An 18,668-nucleotide genomic window follows, 5' to 3' on the forward strand; every position below is an offset into this window, starting at 1 on the left:
TGGGCTTCGGGTAGCCCTGTGCGCGGGTCTTCCTCACCCGTTGTGCTCATCTGAGCAGGAAAAAGCGCTAACCCCCTGCTGTTCACATCTGGGTGCTGCCGAGGGCAGAGCCCAGCTTTCTGTGAATAAAGGGATCGTCGCCACTGGCTTCTCTGGTGACCTGAGCCGGCGAGCGGTCTGCGTAGGAACCTTTCTTGGTTTGATCAGATCACCTTCCCGGCTTGTTGTGTGATCCTTCGTGGGTAGACCAGTAATCTCAGACAGAGGCAACCCCCACCCCATCACCACCAAGATGTTCGGCCATGTCTAGAGACATTTTCGGTGTCACAATTGGGGAATGGGTGGGCCGAGGTGGGGAGAGGGGATTCGGGCATCTGGGGGGTGGAGGCCAGAGAGAGAGCTGCTGACAGTCCCACAAAGCCCAGGGCAGCCCACAACAGAAATATCCAGCCCTTTTCTCCCCCACCCCCCAAAAAAATTCTACACCCCAGAAATATCCAGCCCTCTTCTCCCCCACCCCCAAAAAATTCTACACCCCAGAAATATCCAGCCCTCTTCTCCCCCACCCCCCAAAAAATTCTACACCCCAGAAATATCCAGCCCTCTTCTCCCCCCCACAAAAAACCCCACACCCCAGAAATATCCAGCCCTCTTATCCCCCTACCCCCCAAAATAATAACACCCCAGCAATATCCAGTGCAGACTCCCTAGAGCTGAAGTGAAAAGGCCTAGCAGTGAGGATTCACCCAGTAAGGAGCGCACTGTGCGGGTTAGACATTTGGGCCCCCTCAGTCTTGGGATGAATCTGCTGGTTTTCCTAACCAGCGGTCTCCTGGACGGTGAGCACGTTGGTGTAGGGTCCCTGGCGCTGGAGCCATGACTTATTTCCGAGATGCGTTCTGTCTGTTGTGAGCATGCTTCCGGGGCCTGTGAGTGCAGCCCTGTTCGCGCCGGGATATTTTTAGCAGTTCCCCAAAGTAGTGAATTCCCAGGAGACAGACGGGTGATCATCCCCTGCTTCAGTCCGAACCCTCCCACGTCGCAGGCACAGAGGATGGAGCCGGGAGGGCTGGTTACTGGCGGGCACGCCGAGACCAGCGGTGCCAAGGTGCCAACACACAAAGATCCCGCAGTGCCTTCCGTCAGCTGGGATTTGATCTCGGCACATGACCTCGGTCAGGGACGCTCAGCTCGCTGCACGTTCAAGTCCCCGGGGGAGCGTTTGAAAGACCACTGTCTGCAGCCCCGTCCCCTAGAAATTCTCACTTAATTGTGGGTAGGACCTGGGCGTACAGGCGGATTTAAAAATATATATATTTTATTGATTTTTTTACAGAGAGGAAGGGAGAGGGATAGAGAGTTAGAAACATCAATGAGAGAGAAACATTGACCAGCTGCCTCCTGCACACCCCCTACTGGGGATGTGCCCGCAACCAAGGTACATGCCCTTGGCCGGAATCGAACCTGGGACCCTTCAGTCTGCAGGCCGACGCTCTATCCACTGAGCCAAACCGGCCAGGGCAACAGGCGGATTTTTGAGCTCCCGTGGCGGTTGCGTGTGCCCCCGAGGCTGAGGAGCATGAATCTAGATGTGGTTCCCCCACCGAGGGTCAGGTGGCCTAGTTCTTCCCTCCCGCCCCACACGGGCAGGCTTGTATTCGGCCTGTGGCAGCTCCGGTGATGGTGCGCCCTGAGGAGCTCCATGCAGGCGAGGCTGTCTCTGCGTCGGCCCGTCTTGGCACCGCGCAGACGCCCACAGCTGTGTGTGGGGTGAATGGTCGGTCCCCCGTCTCCTCACTGCGGGTCCTGCCCCCGGCGGGAGCCTCGGCTGGCTGTCCTGAGGACAGAGAGGACAGGTGGACGCAGGCGCTGTCCCCGCAGACACCTGGCTGGCTTTCGCGGGTCTGCGTCCAGGGCCCACGGCAGGTGAGAACTCGCGCTCTCGTCATCGAGCATCACTCACCACGGCCTGCCCCAGAACACTGCCGGGATTTTGCAAGTCAGTCGCCTTTAGAAGAACTCCGAATTGTGAGGGATGTGCCGTTGTCGCTGCACTGGCCATCTCCCATCCGTGCAATGGTCGGTCAGCCGTACGTTCGGCTGATTTTTAAGGATGACTCATCGCTTCTTCTCGCCCTGGGAGGTGGTCCGGAAGCAGTCGGACCCTTTGAACGGCGGGCTTGAGTCGGCTCAGTGCCTTGGTATCCTTTTAACATGAGTGATGAAAAAAACCAAGATTCCTCCATGGCTTGCCAACTTGATAGTTTCTTACTTTAGAAGTTGGAAGAAAGTTTGGAATTTAATATCCGACTAGATTCCAAATCCAGAGCCAAAAAATAAAAAATAAAAAGAATTACAGCCGGTCCCTGGCTTACAAAGTTCAACTTAGGATTTTTCGACTTGACGGTGTGCACGTGCAAAAGCAATATGGCCCTGGCCGGTGTGGCTCAGTGGATAGAGCATCGGCCTGCAGACTGAAGGGTCCCAGGTTCGATTCTGGTCAAGGGCATGTTCCTTGGTTGTGGGCACATCCCCGGTGGGGAGTGTGCAGGAGGCAGCTGATCGATGTTTCTCTCTCATCGATGTTTCTCTCCCTCTCCCTTCCTCTCTGTAAAAAAAAAATCAATAAAATATATATATATTTTTTAAAAACAACAATGAGCATTCGGGAGAGACCGTGCCCGGGTTTGAAGGGTTTGAGCGTTGACCTTTCCTGGACTGCCTGTGGGCGGTAGGGTTCTCTCTTGTGAGGCTGGACGGTGGCGGCCCCCGATCCCGAGGGTCAGCACCTGTTCTGCACAGGGTTCTGTGTTGTCAGTGTTTTTGGATTTTGTGTTTGTGTGTTCACGCCCCATCATGCCCATCTGTGCTCCTGCTTCTGGTGAGAAGTAGAGGAATGTGATTAGTCTTGAGATGAAACTCAAAATAATGGCCCCACTGTGGGCCCATGTATGTATTCTGAGCAGTTAAAGGTGAGCCAGGCTCAGCTGTGATGTCCAGTGGTTAGATGTATTCAGTGCATTTTTAAAAAATATATTTTTATTGATTTCAGAGAGGAAGGGAGAGGGAGAGATAGAAACATCAATGATGAGAGAGAACCATGGATCAGCTGCCTCCTGCACACCCCACACTGGGGATCGAGCCTGCAACCCGGGCCTGTGCCCTCACCAGGAATCAAACCCTGACCTCCTGGTTCATAAGTCAATGTTCAACCACTGAGCCACCCGGCTGGACATCAGTGCAGTTTTGACGTGGGCTATTTCCCACTTACGACCAGTGTGTCGGGAGGTGACCCCGTCGTGGGTTGGGGACAGCTGCATCGCACAGGACAGCAGGTCACCCCGCAGCCCACCGGGCTGTCGCTCCCACCACCCCCTGGCTGATCCCGTGTTGGTGGGTGTCCCTCAGATGGAGCATCGGCACCGGAAGAAGGACGCGCCGGCGCAGGCCAGCAGCCACCACCTCTTCGTGCAGCTGAAGAGCCTCATGTGCTCCAACCTGGGCGAGGAGCTCGAGGTCGTCTTCTCGCTCTTCGACAGCAGGGAGAACCGCCCCATCAGGTAACTGCGCCCGGTGCCCCTGGGGCCGGGTCCCGGGCGGGCGTGGACCAGCTGACCCGGGTCATGGACGGGCGTGGACCAGGTGATCAGGTGACCCGGGTCCCGGGCGGGCGTGGACCAGCTGACCCGGGTCCCGGGCGGGTGTGGACCAGGTGACCCGGGTCCCGGGCGGGCGTGGACCAGCTGACCCGGGTCCCGGGCGGGCGTGGACCAGCTGACCCGGGTCCCGGGCGGGCATGGACCAGGTGACCCGGGTCACAGGCGGGCGTGGACCAGCTGACCCGGGTCCTGGGCGGGCGTGGACCAGGTGACCCGGGTCACGGACGGGCGTGGACCAGGTGACCCGGGTCCGGGCGGGCGTGGACCAGCTGACCCGGGTCACGGGTGGGCGTGGACCAGCTGACTCGGGTCCTGGGCGGGCATGGAACACAGATGACCCGGGTCACAGGTGGGCGTGAACGAGATGACCCGGGTCCCGGGCGGGCGTGGACCAGATGGCCTGGGTCACGGGTGGGCGTGGACCAGGTGACCCGGGTCCCAGGCGGGCGTGGACCAGATGGCCTGGGTGACGGGCGGGCATGGACCAGGTGACCTGGTACGCGTTCTGCTCTCAGCCCCACTTTCTCACTGGTAGGACCCTGTGGTGTCTACGCTTCCTACCGTGTGGCGGTCCCCCTGAAAGTTAGACGGGGTGATGTATGGGGAAGTTCTAGCGGAACGCAAAGGGGCTGTAGGACTGTGATAACCACTCTTACGTGAACTAGGACTGGTAGCGGGCTGTGTGAGTTCTTTGTGTGGAAATTCAGGGAAGATAGAAGAACTCCAAGCCTGCCTGCTTGTCAAAGGCAGCACGTGGTAGATTTCCGTTTACAGTGACTAATGACCCCGTCCTCACCCACCTGGGTCGGATGGTCCCAGGAGGTGGTCAGTGCACCTGCAGACCTTCCCGTTGCCGTTCCGGGGCGGGGCCTGATGGACATTCCGTGTGTTGTGTGCACGCACTCTTTTCTCTTCCCCGTGCTGCGTCTCCCCTGCTGTGGCTGATTGGGGCAGGCTTTCCGTATTCAGTAGAAACTCGGAGTGGGTGTGTTTGTGTGCCTTAGACTTTTCATACATTTGTTTTTTAACGTTGAGCATAACGCACACCATCGTTTACATTACATATTTTCCAATTTAAATTTAGAATATATATTGTATCCTACAAATCACACATAAGGACCCAACTGTACCATGCTTTTAAAAAACACATCTAAGTACATAAATTCTGACAGTTTTCAGGAACACCAGGCCACATATATTGTTTTACACACACAAAGGAATCCTGGAATATTTCTTTTCTGGTAAAAAAAAAAAAAGGTTTAGGACATATGCACAAAGTTTATTTTTCATGCACTGATAGCTGTAAACTCTCTGGTGAGTTAATCTGTGTTCAGCAGGAGCTGTTAGTAACGCACTTTCTACTTCTTGACGGTAGACTGTGTCCCCGGAATAAGGTGTTTGCAGGAGGGTCAGGGTTTCTGAGACGTGGACACAACATTGGTAGCAGGTTCAGAATCTACTGTCTCCGCTGTGGGAGGAGATGGACCAGTGACTTAGGAAACCTCTCCCCCTTCACAAATTGACACTAAACGGGAGAGACAAAGGCGGGAAAACCCGTCCAGGGACCCGGGACCTGAGACTGTGTAGGACTCACAAACCCGGGACCCAGGACCTGAGACGGTGTAGGACTCGCATCCTGGGACGCGGGACCTGAGACGGTGTAGGTCACATCCTGGGACCTGGGACCTGAGACGGTGTAGGACTCACATACCCGGGACCCGGGACCTGAGATGGTGTAGGACTCGCATCCTGGGACCCGGGACCTGAGACTGTGTAGGACTCGCATCCTTGGGATTCCGTCTAGACTAGAGGGCTGAGAATAGTGCAGAGCCCCGGGCTGCTTTCTGGTTTACCGGGATGTGGATGCAGTTTGCGGATATGGGCGAGTATTTCACATCGGCACTGAAGCTCAGGTGCTGGTGAAGCATGCCCTGTGGACCTTTGTGTGCTAACCTGACCGCTGTTTGTCATTTTAGACTCACCTGTCAGGATGTTCTAAAATGTGGTTCCAGTGTTTCAGTGGGCATTAAGAGGAGCATGCAACACACACACACACACACACACACACACCCCACAGAGTAGAGCATTCTGTGTGATTAGGGGAGGGGAAAGGTCCCTGTGCTTGGGGTAAAATGTGATCCATAAATATCTCTGAGTAAGTGCTGATGATGAGGAAGCAAAACCCAATACCTGTCCTAGGCCGGGAGCTCTGACTGGCTGAGTCCAGGTTCTTAAACAGTTTTGGAGTCTTCCTTTGTTTATAAAATAGTCCATTTTCCAAGTCAGTTCTCGGGGTGTGTTTCATTGAAGAAACCACCCAGGAACCTCTAAAACCAGGGGCCGCTTTGAAACCTGCTCAGGCACAATGGCCACTCCTTTCATCTTCCTGGGGCAGTTACCCTGGACTCCGGGACAGGCTTGATGGGGTCCGTGGGGGTGAGCGGCTTCTCCCGTATCTCAATGTTCTGGAAATATTTGCTCAGTATTTCCATAGAGCAGAGAAAGAATTCCCCTTAGAGCATTCAAATGAAGGGGAGGGTTATGTATGAATGTATGGGATCGACTTCCCTACTCAGCCACGCAGCAGCTCTGTGGTTTAGCACAAGACAGGTCAGTAGCCTCTGTTTTTCTATCTGTGAAATGGGTATAATGTGCCAATTTCATAAAGGCATCGTGAGGATAAAATGACTTAGTCCATGTAAAGTCCTTAGCAGAGTGCCCATCAAATGGTCAGTTCCCACCAAAATAGTATTACCAAATTATATGATTTCTAAAGTGCGGTTCACTCACCCCAGGATGCATTTTTGGGCATTTCCTTTTAGCATAGCTTAACCTTGAAAGAATAATGCGTTTTCTCTCGCGGTGAAAGAGCGCCAGGCCTCTCCCTGGAGCCGCAGGAAAGGGCAGTGGGGAGACCCATTCACCGCCCACCCCGGCTGTGCCCGCCACGCCCAGCCTCCGCGCTGCCGTCAGCGGCCACCTGTCCTCGGTTTGACCCTCCTCCCGAGGACGGCACCTGGCGTGGAACCCTATTCTCTTCTTTCAGACGTTTATTACAATTTTTATGGAAGGAATTGGGTGGCACCGGTTAATAGAGTCGTGTAAGATTCAAGCGCACGCTTCTGTAATATTCAACGTCGGTTTTGTTCGCACGTACGTTTCCACCCTCGGCTCTGCGGCTGCTGCTTCGCCGGTTTTGTCCGAAGTGAAGCCAGTGATGGCTGTCTCGGGGGCGCTTGCGTTTTCTAGGAAAGCTTCGATGTCACACGCGTGATCTAATGGGCGTGGAGCCCGGCCGGGGAGGAGGAGCACCCGGGGGCAAAGCGCCCCGTCCGTCCGAGCGACTAGACAGCCTCTGAGACGCTGACCTTCCTCTCTCTTGCAGCGAGCGGTTCTTCCTGCGGCTGAACCGGAACGGGCTGCCCAAAGCCCCCGACAAGCCCGAGCGGCACTGCTCTCTCTTCGTGGTGAGTGGGCCGCGCCCTCCCCGTGGCGCTGCGTGTCATGAGGGGACGTGGATCTCTGTGAGCGGGTGCCGGGGGTTTGCTTAAACTTTGTGAACGACACGCAAAGGCCAGGGGTGCCCGGGACTCGGACACGGTCGCCCCTGCGTTCCTCGCGGGCACTGGAGCCGGTCACACGCTCGCCGGGGTGCAGGGTGGTAGCTCGCTGGTGTTTGCTAGGCCGCGCGACTCGATATGAGAATGAGTGAGGGAGAGGTTGACGTGAGAGCGGGCTTTCCCTTTAACTACCATGTGCCGTCAGTAAACCTTCAGGAAAGTCCACTACAGTATTTTTATTTTTTTTAAATATATTTTTATTGATTTCAGAGAGGAAGGGAGAAGGAGATAGAAACATCAATGCTGAGAGAGAATCATGGATCGGCTGCCTCCTGCACGCCCCCTACTGGGGATCGAGAGCCTGCAACCCGGGCATGTGCCCTGACTGGGAATCAAACCGTGACCTCCTGGTTCATAGGTTAACGCTCAACCACTGAGCCACACCAGCTGGGCCACGATAATCTTTTTAGAACAGGATTTGAACTATATGCTCCTGCTACAAAAATGCCATTAAAAATATCTCTGTTGATTTTTTGGGGGGAGTAAACACCTAACTTCATTTAGAAAGGTACTACAGAAAGCTCAGTAAATCTTTAAAAGTCACCAGTCCTAACGCTGTGAAACACAGCTCTCATTTCTTTATGCTGCCCTCTAAAATCTTTAAAGCTTTGTGTGTGGGCGCTAGTGGCCTTGTGAGCTAGTCATTGTTGGTTTGTTTTATTTCCATCTCCCCCCCCCCTCCCCACTGGCAGCCATCAGCTTCTCTGTCTCCCTGGGTCTGTTTCTGCTTCGTTTTGTTTATTAATTCTTCTTCGTTTGGATCCCACAAACCCGTGAGGCCGTGCAGTGTGTTGTTCTCTGATTTACTAGTGTTTCACTCAGCGACATACACGCCAGGTCCAGCCGTGCTGCGGCTGGCGCGATTTCCCTCTGTCCTCTTGCTGACCACTCACCACGGTGTTCGTGAGCCACGCCGCCCTCTGTGCCCACCCGCTCACCACGCCGCGGCTGCTGGGTTCTTCCTGCTGATCCCGCAGGGAGCACGGGGGTGCACGTATCTTCTTACATTCGCGTTTTTATTTTCTCGGGTAAATTCCCACAAGTGGAATTGCTGGTCGGGCGGCAGCTCCGTTTCGTCTGTCTTTTGCGGGAGTCACGTGCTGGGCCCTCTCACGCCCCCCCCCCCCCCCCAACGGACGAGTTCTGCCGTAACTGGGCTCTGTTTTCGGCAGGACCTGGGCAGCAGCGAGCTCCGCAGGGACATCTACATCACGGTGCACATCATCCGCATCGGTAGGTGTGGCCGTCGGTGGGAGCTCACGGGAAGGCGTGCGCGAGGCCTCTGTGCTCGTGACTTGCCCGCTGCCCGCATCAGAGAGACGTCAGAGCCGGAGCTGCGCCCGAGAATCCCAGAACGGGGGTGGGGGGGTGGGGGTGGGGCGCTCGCTCCCTGGCTTCCCCACGCCATGCGGCCCGCTCACCCGGCACTCTCTTCTCGCCACTCATGCTCGCGGAGTTTGTTGTTTCTGTTTCACGGGCTCCCTGACCATATTTGATTCAACAATTTCGTGTTCATCTTTTTGTTTTTCATCCTCACCCAAGGAGTGAGGATATTTTTTTCATTGTTGTTTTTTTTTTTTTTTTTAAAGAGAGGGGAAGGGAGGAGGGAAGAGGGGGGAGAGAGAGAGGCATGGATGTGAGAGAGAATCATGGATCAGGTGCCTCCCGCCTGCGCCCCGGCTGGGGCCGGGGATCGAATCCACAACCCAGGCGCGAGTCCTGGAAGAGGCACTTTCCTGCCCGACGGACCCGGGCCTCCTGGGCGCCTTCGCGGGACCTCGGGGAGGAGGCGTCCAGGTGTGGGACCGGCCGGTCCTCAGGTTTCCTCGATGGCCGGGGCGCCCAGAGTGAGCGGCGTGCTCGAGGTCACGGCTAGGTCGTTGCGGAGGAGGGTCCCCGGCTGAGGCGGCATCTCCTGTGGCCTCAAACCCATGTCCTTCCCGTGGCCAATGACATGATGATGGTGTGTGTGCCTCGTGAGGCTCGGATCCGTGACTTCCTGGCCATGTCTGCTTCCGTGGGGCAGGTCGGATGGGGGCGGGAGAGAAGAAGAACGCCTGCAGCGTCCAGTACCGGCGCCCCTTTGGCTGTGCGGTCCTCAGCATCGCCGACCTGCTGACCGGGGAGACCAAGGACGACCTCATCCTGAAAGTGTACATGTAAGAGGCTGCCCGGGGGTGAGGGGGAGGGTGCAGGGCAGAACCCGGGAACCAGGACCTACTGGGACCCGCCTAAGGACCTCACTTTACCTTGGTTACTTGTGTAAAGACCATCTATAATAATAATCTATAATAATAAAAGTGTAATATGCTAATTAGACCAGACAGCCGGACGTTCTTCCGGACGAAGCCGCAGCGGCGGGGGCCGAGGCAGAGGTGCTTAGGGGCAATCAGGCAGGCAGGCGGGCAGAGTGGTTAGGGGAGATCAGGCAGACAGGTAAGTGGTTAGAGGTGATCAGGCAGACAGGTAAGTGGTTAGAGGTGATCAGGCAGGCAGGCGAGCGGTTAGGGACGATCAGGCAGGCAGGCAGAGTGGTTAGGGGCGATCAGGCAGGCAGATAAGTGGTTAGAGGTGATCAGGCAGGCAGGCAGAGTGGTTAGGGGCGATCAGGCAGGCAGATAAGTGGTTAGGGGTGATCAGGCAGGCAGATGAATGGTTAGGGGCAATCAGGCAGGCAGGCGAGTGGTTAGGGGCAATCAGGCAGGCAGGCAGGTGAGCGGTTAGGAGCCAGTGGTCCCAGATTGCGAGAGGGATGTCCTGCATTGCGAGAGGGTGCAGGCCTGGCTGACCCCCCCCCCACCGTTTGAATTTCGTGCACCAGGCCTCTAGTTTCCAAATAAGGCTGCATTCTGAGATAGTAGGGTCAGGACTCTAACATTATCTTACACAGCAGTAAGAACGTCCGTGGCTATTCCACATCCTAAATGGATTTTTAAAATGCACCTGGTTTTGGATCTCCCCACTGTGAGCACCTCCCCATGGGCTCCGACATTGAGAGCTGACACACAGCGGGGTGCTCAGAGCGGACCCCAGGGAAGGGGGTTCACAGCGGGGTGCTCAGAGCAGACCCCGGGGAAGGGCATGAGGCCGGTGGGCACTGACTGGCACACGGACCGCGTGCCTGCCGGTCTTGGGGTGCCTGTGCTGACTGACGTCACCTGCAGGGGCTGCGGGAGCTGCAGGGAGCGGGAGGGGAGCACTGGTGGTGAGGACAGAGCCGGGCTGGGCGTCCCTGCGGCTCCCGGCCCCCACGCTGACAGAGGCCATGTCCCAGGTGCAACACGGAGAGCGAGTGGCACCAGATCCACGAGAACATCATCAAGAAGCTGAACGCGCGCTACAACCTGACCGGCTCCAACGCGGGTGAGTGTGGGGGGGCTGACCCTCTCCAGGCGGGTGAGTGTGGGGGGCTGGCCCGCTCCAGGGGGTGAGTGTGGGGGGCTGACTGGCTCCAGGCGGGTGAGTGTGGGGGGCTGGCCGGCTCCAGGCGGGTGAGTGTGGGGGGCTGACCCCCTCCAGGCGGGTGAGTGTGGGGGGTTGACCGGCTCCAGGGGGTGAGTGGGGGGGGCTGACCGGCTCCAGGGGGTGAGTGGGGGGGGCTTACCGGCTCCAGGGGGTGAGTGTGGGGGGCTGGCCCGCTCCAGGGGGTGAGTGTGGGGGGCTGGCCCGCTCCAGGGGGTGAGTGTGGGGGGCTGACCGGCTCCAGGCGGGTGAGTGTGGGGGCCGACCCGCTCCAGGGGGTGAGTGTGGGGGGTTGGCCCGCTCCAGGGGGTGAGTGTGGGGGGCTGGCCCGCTCCAGGGGGTGAGTGTGGGGGCCGACCCGCTCCAGGGGGTGAGTGTGGGGGGTTGGCCCGCTCCAGGGGGTGAGTGTGGGGGGCTGACCTGCTCCAGGCGGGTGAGTGTGGGGGGCTGACCCTCTCCAGGCGGGTGAGTGTGGGGGGCTGACCCTCTCCAGGGGGTGAGTGTGGGGGGCTGACCCTCTCCAGGGGGTGAGTGTGGGGGGCTGACCCGCTCCAGGGGGTGAGTGTGGGGGGCTGGCCCGCTCCAGGGGGTGAGTGTGGGGGGCTGACCCTCTCCAGGCGGGTGAGTGTGGGGGGCTGGCCCGCTCCAGGGGGTGAGTGTGGGGGGCTGACCGGCTCCAGGGGGTGAGTGTGGGGGGCTGACCGGCTCCAGGGGGTGAGTGTGGGGGGCTGACCGGCTCCAGGCGGGTGAGTGTGGGGGGCTGGCCCGCTCCAGGGGGTGAGTGTGGGGGGCTGACCGGCTCCAGGGGGTGAGTGTGGGGGGCTGGCCCGCTCCAGGCGCGTGAGTGTGGGGGGCTGACCCTCTCCAGGGGGTGAGTGTGGGGGGCTGACCGGCTCCAGGCGGGTGAGTGTGGGGGGCTGGCCCGCTCCAGGGGGTGAGTGTGGGGGGCTGACCGGCTCCAGGGGGTGAGTGTGGGGGGCTGACCGGCTCCAGGCGGTGAGTGTGGGGGGCTGACCGGCTCCAGGCGGGTGAGTGTGGGGGGCTGACCGGCTCCAGGGGGTGAGTGTGGGGGGCTGGCCCGCTCCAGGGGGTGAGTGTGGGGGGCTGACCGGCTCCAGGGGGTGAGTGTGGGGGGCTGACCCGCTCCAGGGGGTGAGTGTGGGGGGCTGACCCGCTCCAGGCGGGTGAGTGTGGGGGGCTGACCGGCTCCAGGGGGTGAGTGTGGGGGGCTGGCCCGCTCCAGGGGGTGAGTGTGGGGGGCTGACCGGCTCCAGGGGGTGAGTGTGGGGGGCTGACCCGCTCCAGGGGGTGAGTGTGGGGGGCTGGCCCGCTCCAGGCGGGTGAGTGTGGGGGGCTGACCCTCTCCAGGGGGTGAGTGTGGGGGGCTGACCGGCTCCAGGGGGTGAGTGTCGGGGGCTGGCCCCCTCCAGGGGGTGAGTGTGGGGGCTGTCTGGCTCTCCCGAGACCCCTCATTCCGGCGCTCTCATTGATTTGTCTGCATCAGAAGGAAATGGCCTGCTGTTTTCCTCTCTCTGCTCCCTAACTTTAAAATTGCGCAGTCAGCGTTCTCCTCCAGCGGCATCTGAGCTGTGACGGGGAGGCGTGCTCTGTCCTCTCTCTACAAAGGGCTCCGTTCGGGCTTGAGCGGACAGAGCGCCTGCGTTTGCTCAGTAGCGCCCAGCCTTGGCCTCTGCGTGTGACTGGTCCCTGGAACCCGGATGGCAATGCACTGTCCCCGGTCCCTGTGGGGAGAGGCCGGTCCCCGGTCCCTGTGGGGAGAGGCCGGTCCCCGGTCCCTGTGGGGAGAGGCCGGGAGCACCGAGAGCTGTGGGAGGGCGGAAAAGCAGCTTCCCTGCCGGGGCTGCGACGGCGTCCTCTACCCCGAACGCACGCGGCCCAGGGCGGACGCGGCTTGGGAGAGCGATACCGGGAACATGCACACGGCCCAGGTCAGATGTGGCTTGGGAGAACCATGTTGGCTGCCGTGCCGTGTAGGTAACGTGTGCATCTCGTTCAGAGGGACCTGACATGTGGCACTGCCTGGTAAGCTACATCCCATGGGTCCACAGCCTTGTCCCAGTCACACATGTAGACTAACCACATGGCCACGTGCGGCACAGGCAGCCATGCCCTGAAGCCTGCTCGGCAGACAGGAGCTTGGTGAATATTGTTAGCGCCCTACCCCCTTTCACACCCACGTTGAAGCAAAAAAACACAACACAACATATACGCACAAACACTCACACATACACACACACACACACACACACACACACACACACCCAACAAGAGGAAAGCCCACGGAAACTGTGCCGTCGTGTGCTTTCTTTGCCACGAAGGGCCCTCCATCCAGTGAAGCCCTGTGACTGGGCCGCAGGCGTTGTTGTGGAGACGGACAGGGTGTTTGTGTGACAGTCCAGCTGGCCTGGCCATCAGAAGAGCCAGGACTTCATTCAGACCCCCTTCCTCTCGCACCCGCGCCCGCCCTGCTGGGCCAGACGGACCCGCAGAGAAACGGCAACGGGAACCGGAACTCGGTGGTCAGTTGGGCCGGAGCCGTCCGCCCCAGAGCTCCCGTCCGGCCGTGCTCGGGCTGCGGTGCGCGGTGAGGTCAGCTCTCTCCTCCCTCTCCCAGGAGGTGGGGAGGGACCGTGTTTGTGTGACTCACAGCCTGACGTTCCCACCAAACCCACCAGAGCGCGGTGTGCTGCGGGGCGCGGGCAGGCTCCCTGCCGGACCAGGAGGGGCGGACGCAGCGTGAGGTCACGCGTGTGCTTAGAGACTGGATGGCAGTAGCATGAACTCCAGGAAGGAAGGGGCAGAGTCTGCTTCCTGGGCAGTTCCTCCCGGTGCTTACTCTGTTGCTTTTTTAAACATGTTTATTGACTTCAGAGGCAGGGAGAGGGAGAGAGAGAGAACCATCAATGATGAGAGAGAATCATGCATCGGCTGCCTCCTGCACGCCCCTTACTGGGCATCGAGCCCGCAACCCAGGCATGTGCCCCGACCGGGACTCGAACCGTGACCTCCTGGTTCATAGATGGACGCTCAACCCCTGAGCCCCGCCGGCCGGGCGGAGCTTAGTCTGTTTCACGGACCAGCCGCCGCTTATGCTTGCCGGAATCCCGGTGGGAGCAGCCGGTGAGCCTCCCGCAGCCTGATTCCCGGGAGGTCCCTTTTCTGCTTGGAGCCGTCGAACTACGATGGAAACCACGGATGGCATCTTGGAAAGAGGGAAAGAAACCCCAGCCCCAGGGGGTCCTGGATCAGGGTGTCCCCCCCTTTATCAGAGCCCCGCCCTGTCCATTTTGAGAAGGACAAGACCAAGCCCCTCGCTGCTTCCACTGGCGTTTCTGCCGTCCATCTCGGCGGGGCTTGTCCTGTGTCCCCTGGATGCGCTCCCCTCCTGGACCCCGGGCGGTGGCCGGAGCGCCGTCAGCCAGGTGTGCGGGCGCCGCTGGGCCTCGTTACTGAAAGGGAGGCTCGCTAATGAGTCACTTAAAGAGAGTGGGGGCGCAGCGCACACGGAATTGAAGTGGGAAACGGGGTGCCGAATGTTCAGGCCGCCCCCCGCCCCCCGCGGTGGGATGCGTTGCCTGGCGCTGTTTTCTCCGTGGACGTGGAATTGTTGATTGAAAAGAAACGGAGCCGTCCGGTGCTCCCAAGCGGTGCTTTCCGCTGCGCTCCCCCTGCGGCTCTTGGGTCGTTGGTGCTAAAAAAGGAAGAGGGAGAGTACGTGGAAATGAGTTTCGGAAAGAAAGTTCTACCGCCCGATTTCCTTCATGCTTCGCCGACGCCCTCCTCCCTCTCGGAGTTGTGATCCGGTGTGTTTCGTACGTAAAGGGACTCGCCGAGTTAACTGGTTTCTCCCGCTAAGCCTGAGATTCAAGCTGCAAAGGTCCATTAACCACCGTCTCCGTTGTGTTTAGAAACTGGGAGGTAATTGCGAGTGGCCCACGGAAGTCTTAAAGACCAAAATAAAAACCATGGAGTTAGCCTACCTCTTGGATCAGATTCAGTTGAGTTGAGTAACTTCAAATTTCCTAAGCTCTGCTCTACCCCGTGGGAAATCCCAAGTACTGCCCGGCCGGTGTGGCTCAGTGGTCGAGCGTCAACCTAGGAACCAGGAGGTCAGGGTTCGATTCCCCGTCAGGGCACAGGCCCGGGTGGCAGGCTTGATCCCCAGTAGGGGGCGTGCAGGAGGCAGCCGATCCCCGATTCTCTCTCATCATGGATGTTTCTATCTCTCTCTTCCTCTCTGAGATCAATACAAATATATTTTTTAAAAACCCAGAAGTATTCTGGTAAGAATTTGAAACTAAAAATATCTGCGACGGTGACCCTGGTTCAGGCTTCGTGAGCAGATGGTGGCTGTGAGCGTCACCTGGGATGGGCGCGCGGGGAATGGCAGGAATGCGGAGCGCGGCCGAGCCAGGGTGATTGCCCGCGGCCGCTCCAGCCCCGTGACAGGAAATACATCGTGTCAGAACCACTGGCTCCGGTTCAGCGTGTCCTGAGAGAAACTTCGAAATCTTTCCCTCCTGTCTCCGTGGTTATGAAACCCTGTTTCCTGTACTTTGCACACGTCGCTCACAACTAGGAGAGACCACGTGTGCGAGTTCGGTCGGTGTCCAGCCTTCTGTGCATGAGAGGATGTGCGTGGAGGCCGTCCTGCCAGCACCCCCCCCCCCCCCCCGCCGCCCACCAGGAGGGCAGAGGGAGGCGCCGGGTGCGAGCCCACGCCCCAGGAGGGCGCTTTCCCTCCTTGCACGGAGCTGTGGTGTGTTTAGTTGGCTGAGCTGAGAGCAGGCTTTGGGGAGACGTGGACTGTGTGTGGGGGGGGGGGGCGGGGAGGGGGTTTGAGCAGCCTCGGCTCACATGCCAGTGTCGTCATGTGAGTCGCTGTGACTGAACTGTGTGATTCTGCGTCCCTGCGGGAGTCTGGAGCAGCCGTGCCTTCAGAAGCTGCTTTCTAACCATTGGAAGTGGTACTTGTTGGCGCCACCTATCGGCTAGACATGTAGCGTGCGTCCTTTTGGCTCACCTTTGGGATTTTCTGATTATGAAACCTCTTTTAAAGTCTTTGTTTTCAGTTAATTTGACTTGCAGAAATGTTGCAAGAATAGTGCAAAGAATTTCTAATTTCTCAAAGGCGAACATTTTACTATATTTGTTTTATCCTTCTCTATTTCTGTTTTTTTTGTGTGTGTGTGCGTGCACTTATATACACACACGTATGTATTCATCCTTTGCATATATCTAAATATTTAGGAGTTTAAAAATAGTTTTTGTGTGTATATGTGTATTCTCTCTATATAGCCACTTAATGTTACTGAATTGTTACAATCTTTAAGAGTTGTATATACACACACGTATGTACAAATCACACATACACACATATCACACATACATACACACATTCTCCGCCCTCAGGTGTCAGGCGTGACTCCTCTGTACTCTGCTCACCCCATCATGTCAGGAACACACCGCTCCGGCGGCCGCCAGGGCTGCCCCTCGTGTCTCTCCGGGAGCCTGGCTCACCCTGCCCTCGGCTCTCGGCCCCGTGCGCTGGCTGTGGCTCCGTGGAGTCCCTTCCCAGCGGTGCCGTCTCCCTCAGCAGCACCCCGACCAGACGTCCGGCTTCCTGACCGGAGACCCCGTCCTGACCTCCCTGTGGGAACCCCGCGCCTGAGCCCGGCTCTCTGCCTCCTGCAGCCAGGATGCCGCCCCCCGCGTTCTCTCCGGCCAGGCGTTGGACCCAAATAACATATGTGCTTCTAGGGCAGTGGTTCTCAACCTTCCTGATGCTGGGACCCTTTAATACAGCTCCTCATGTGGTGGTGACCCCCAACCATAACATTATTTTCGTTGCTACTTCATAACTGTAATTTTGCTACGGTTAATGAATCGTAATGTAAATATCTGTGTTTTCCGATGGTCTTAGGCTCTACAGCAGCGGTTCTCAACCTGTGGGTCGAGAGTTGCTGTAGATCAGGGGTCCTCAAACTTTTTAGACAGGGGGCCAGTTCACTGTCCCTCAGACCGTTGGAGGGCCGGACTATAGTTTAAAAAAAACTATGAACAAATTCCTATGCACACTGCACATATCTTATTTTGAAGTAAAAAAACAAAACGGCAAAAACACCCGCATGTGGCCCGCGGGCCGTAGTTTGAGGACGCCTGCTGTAGAGCCTAAGACCATCGGAAAACACAGATATTTACATTACGATTCATTAACAGTAGCAAAATTACTGTTATGAAATAGCAACAAAAATAATGTTATGGTTGGGGGTCACCACAACATGAGGAACTGTATTAAAGGGCCGCGGCATCGGAAAGGTTGAGAACCACTGATCTAGTGTATTTGCTTTATTTTTTAATTTAAAAAAAGGTCTTTGTTGATTTTTAGAGAGAGGAGAAGGGAGAAGGAGAGAAACACAGACGTGAAAAAGAAACATCAGTGGCTGCCTCCTCTGTTAGGCAGCCCAGCCAGGGACCGAGCCTGCACCCCGGCCTGTGCCCTGACCGGGAATCGAACCGCGCCCTTCTGGTTCACAGGGCAGCACTCAACCCCGAGCCACGCCGGCCGGGCAGGAATGACGACGGAAGCTTGATAAGAACAGAGGGAGTTGGTGGCCCTGGTGCCACAGTCCCCTTCCCCCTGCCCGCTCAGCATGATGGGAATTCTGCCCCGGGGGGTGTGGCCAAGGGATGGAGCTCTTCTCCCCTCCGCTGTCCGTCAGGGACGCAGCGTCTCCCCGGCAGGTGAAGCCCGCCAGCCCTGCTCATCGCTCAGGCTGCGTGGCCGAATCCTGGGACAGGTGGCTCAGGGGGCTCAGGGGCCGGGGCTCCCTCCTCCACCCGCCCCACCCGGGCAGGGCTGGGCCTGGGTGCAGCGGGCATCTCTGCAGCCATGGACCGCACCTTCACGGGGCCACGGGGCCACGCCGCTGTGTCATGTGCGCTGTGCACGGCATGCCTAACCGCAGCACGTGGTCAGCGTGTTTATGAGCGTTTTCCCTTTTTTGCATTTCTGTCGCTGTTCCCAGCTCTGTGTAATTTGGTTCGTTGGTGGCAAAATGGCTGATCTAGTCGGAAATTAATTTCGCCAGCTACTTATAAATCATGCTGTGCTTGCCATTTTTTATGTGAAAGTGCAGAATCTCATGAATTTCAAAGGACGCCTCTTGCAGAGCTCGCTCGCCTCGCTTCCTGTGAGATGAGAGCCCCCAGCTATGGACCCTGTGGTGTAACAGCCCCCATGCCTGCCTGCCCTGTGCGGCCCCAGGAGCCGAGCTGCGTCACGAAAAGCGTGCTGTCTGTCACACACTCTGGTTAACTGGTGACGGGGCCTTGAATTAAAATCAGAGACCAGACCCTGACAGCTGGGTCTTAAACATCTAGGCTGATTGTTAAAAAGCTCAGTTTAGTGAGTGTTTTTTCTAACGAAGGGGACCGGTCTCCCCTTAGCAATCTTATTTTGGGTACTTCCGTTAACGGCCAGAAAAAAGGGGATTGTAAAACCCGATGGACCTGTTTTGTGAAATGAAAATTTTCACCTAATTCTTCAGCTTATCTTGTTGGAAACTCCTGTTTATCAAAAAAATCCTCCTGAACTTTCTACTTTCCTCAGTCAGTAACGTGTCCCCTGTATTTTAACATCCCTGTTCCACGCTGACCCGTGCTGCCTGATAGTCACGTATATGTGCGCTTTCCTTACTTCTTACTGAGTTTATTGGGGTGACATTGGTTAATGGACTTACACAGGATTCAGATGTGCAATGCTCTAGTGCCTCACCTGGATACGGCAGTGCGTGTTTTGTCTGCTTTAACGGAAACGGAGATGATGATTTGGGGAGAGCCAGGTACGTGTGGGCGAGCCCTCGGTCCGGCTGACCTTCCCAGCCCTTGACTCCCCGTGAGTTCT

General features: G+C 57.6%; 1 protein-coding gene across 1 annotated transcript in view; it reads left to right on the forward strand.

Moving 5' to 3' along the window:
* Positions 1 to 18,668, forward strand: part of DOCK4 (dedicator of cytokinesis 4) — a 205,482-nt gene that overhangs the window by 113,983 nt on the left and 72,831 nt on the right. Inside the window, exons 8-12 of the mRNA XM_079786817.1 lie at positions 3,409 to 3,560; positions 7,045 to 7,126; positions 8,452 to 8,512; positions 9,306 to 9,438; positions 10,554 to 10,642. Of these exons, the coding sequence (XP_079642943.1) occupies positions 3,409 to 3,560; positions 7,045 to 7,126; positions 8,452 to 8,512; positions 9,306 to 9,438; positions 10,554 to 10,642 (517 nt within the window). The remainder of the gene's footprint in view (positions 1 to 3,408; positions 3,561 to 7,044; positions 7,127 to 8,451; positions 8,513 to 9,305; positions 9,439 to 10,553; positions 10,643 to 18,668) is intronic.

The sequence above is a fragment of the Cnephaeus nilssonii genome (assembly GCF_951640355.1).
Source record: "Cnephaeus nilssonii genome assembly, chromosome: 12".
Lineage (NCBI taxonomy): Eukaryota > Metazoa > Chordata > Mammalia > Chiroptera > Vespertilionidae > Cnephaeus > Cnephaeus nilssonii.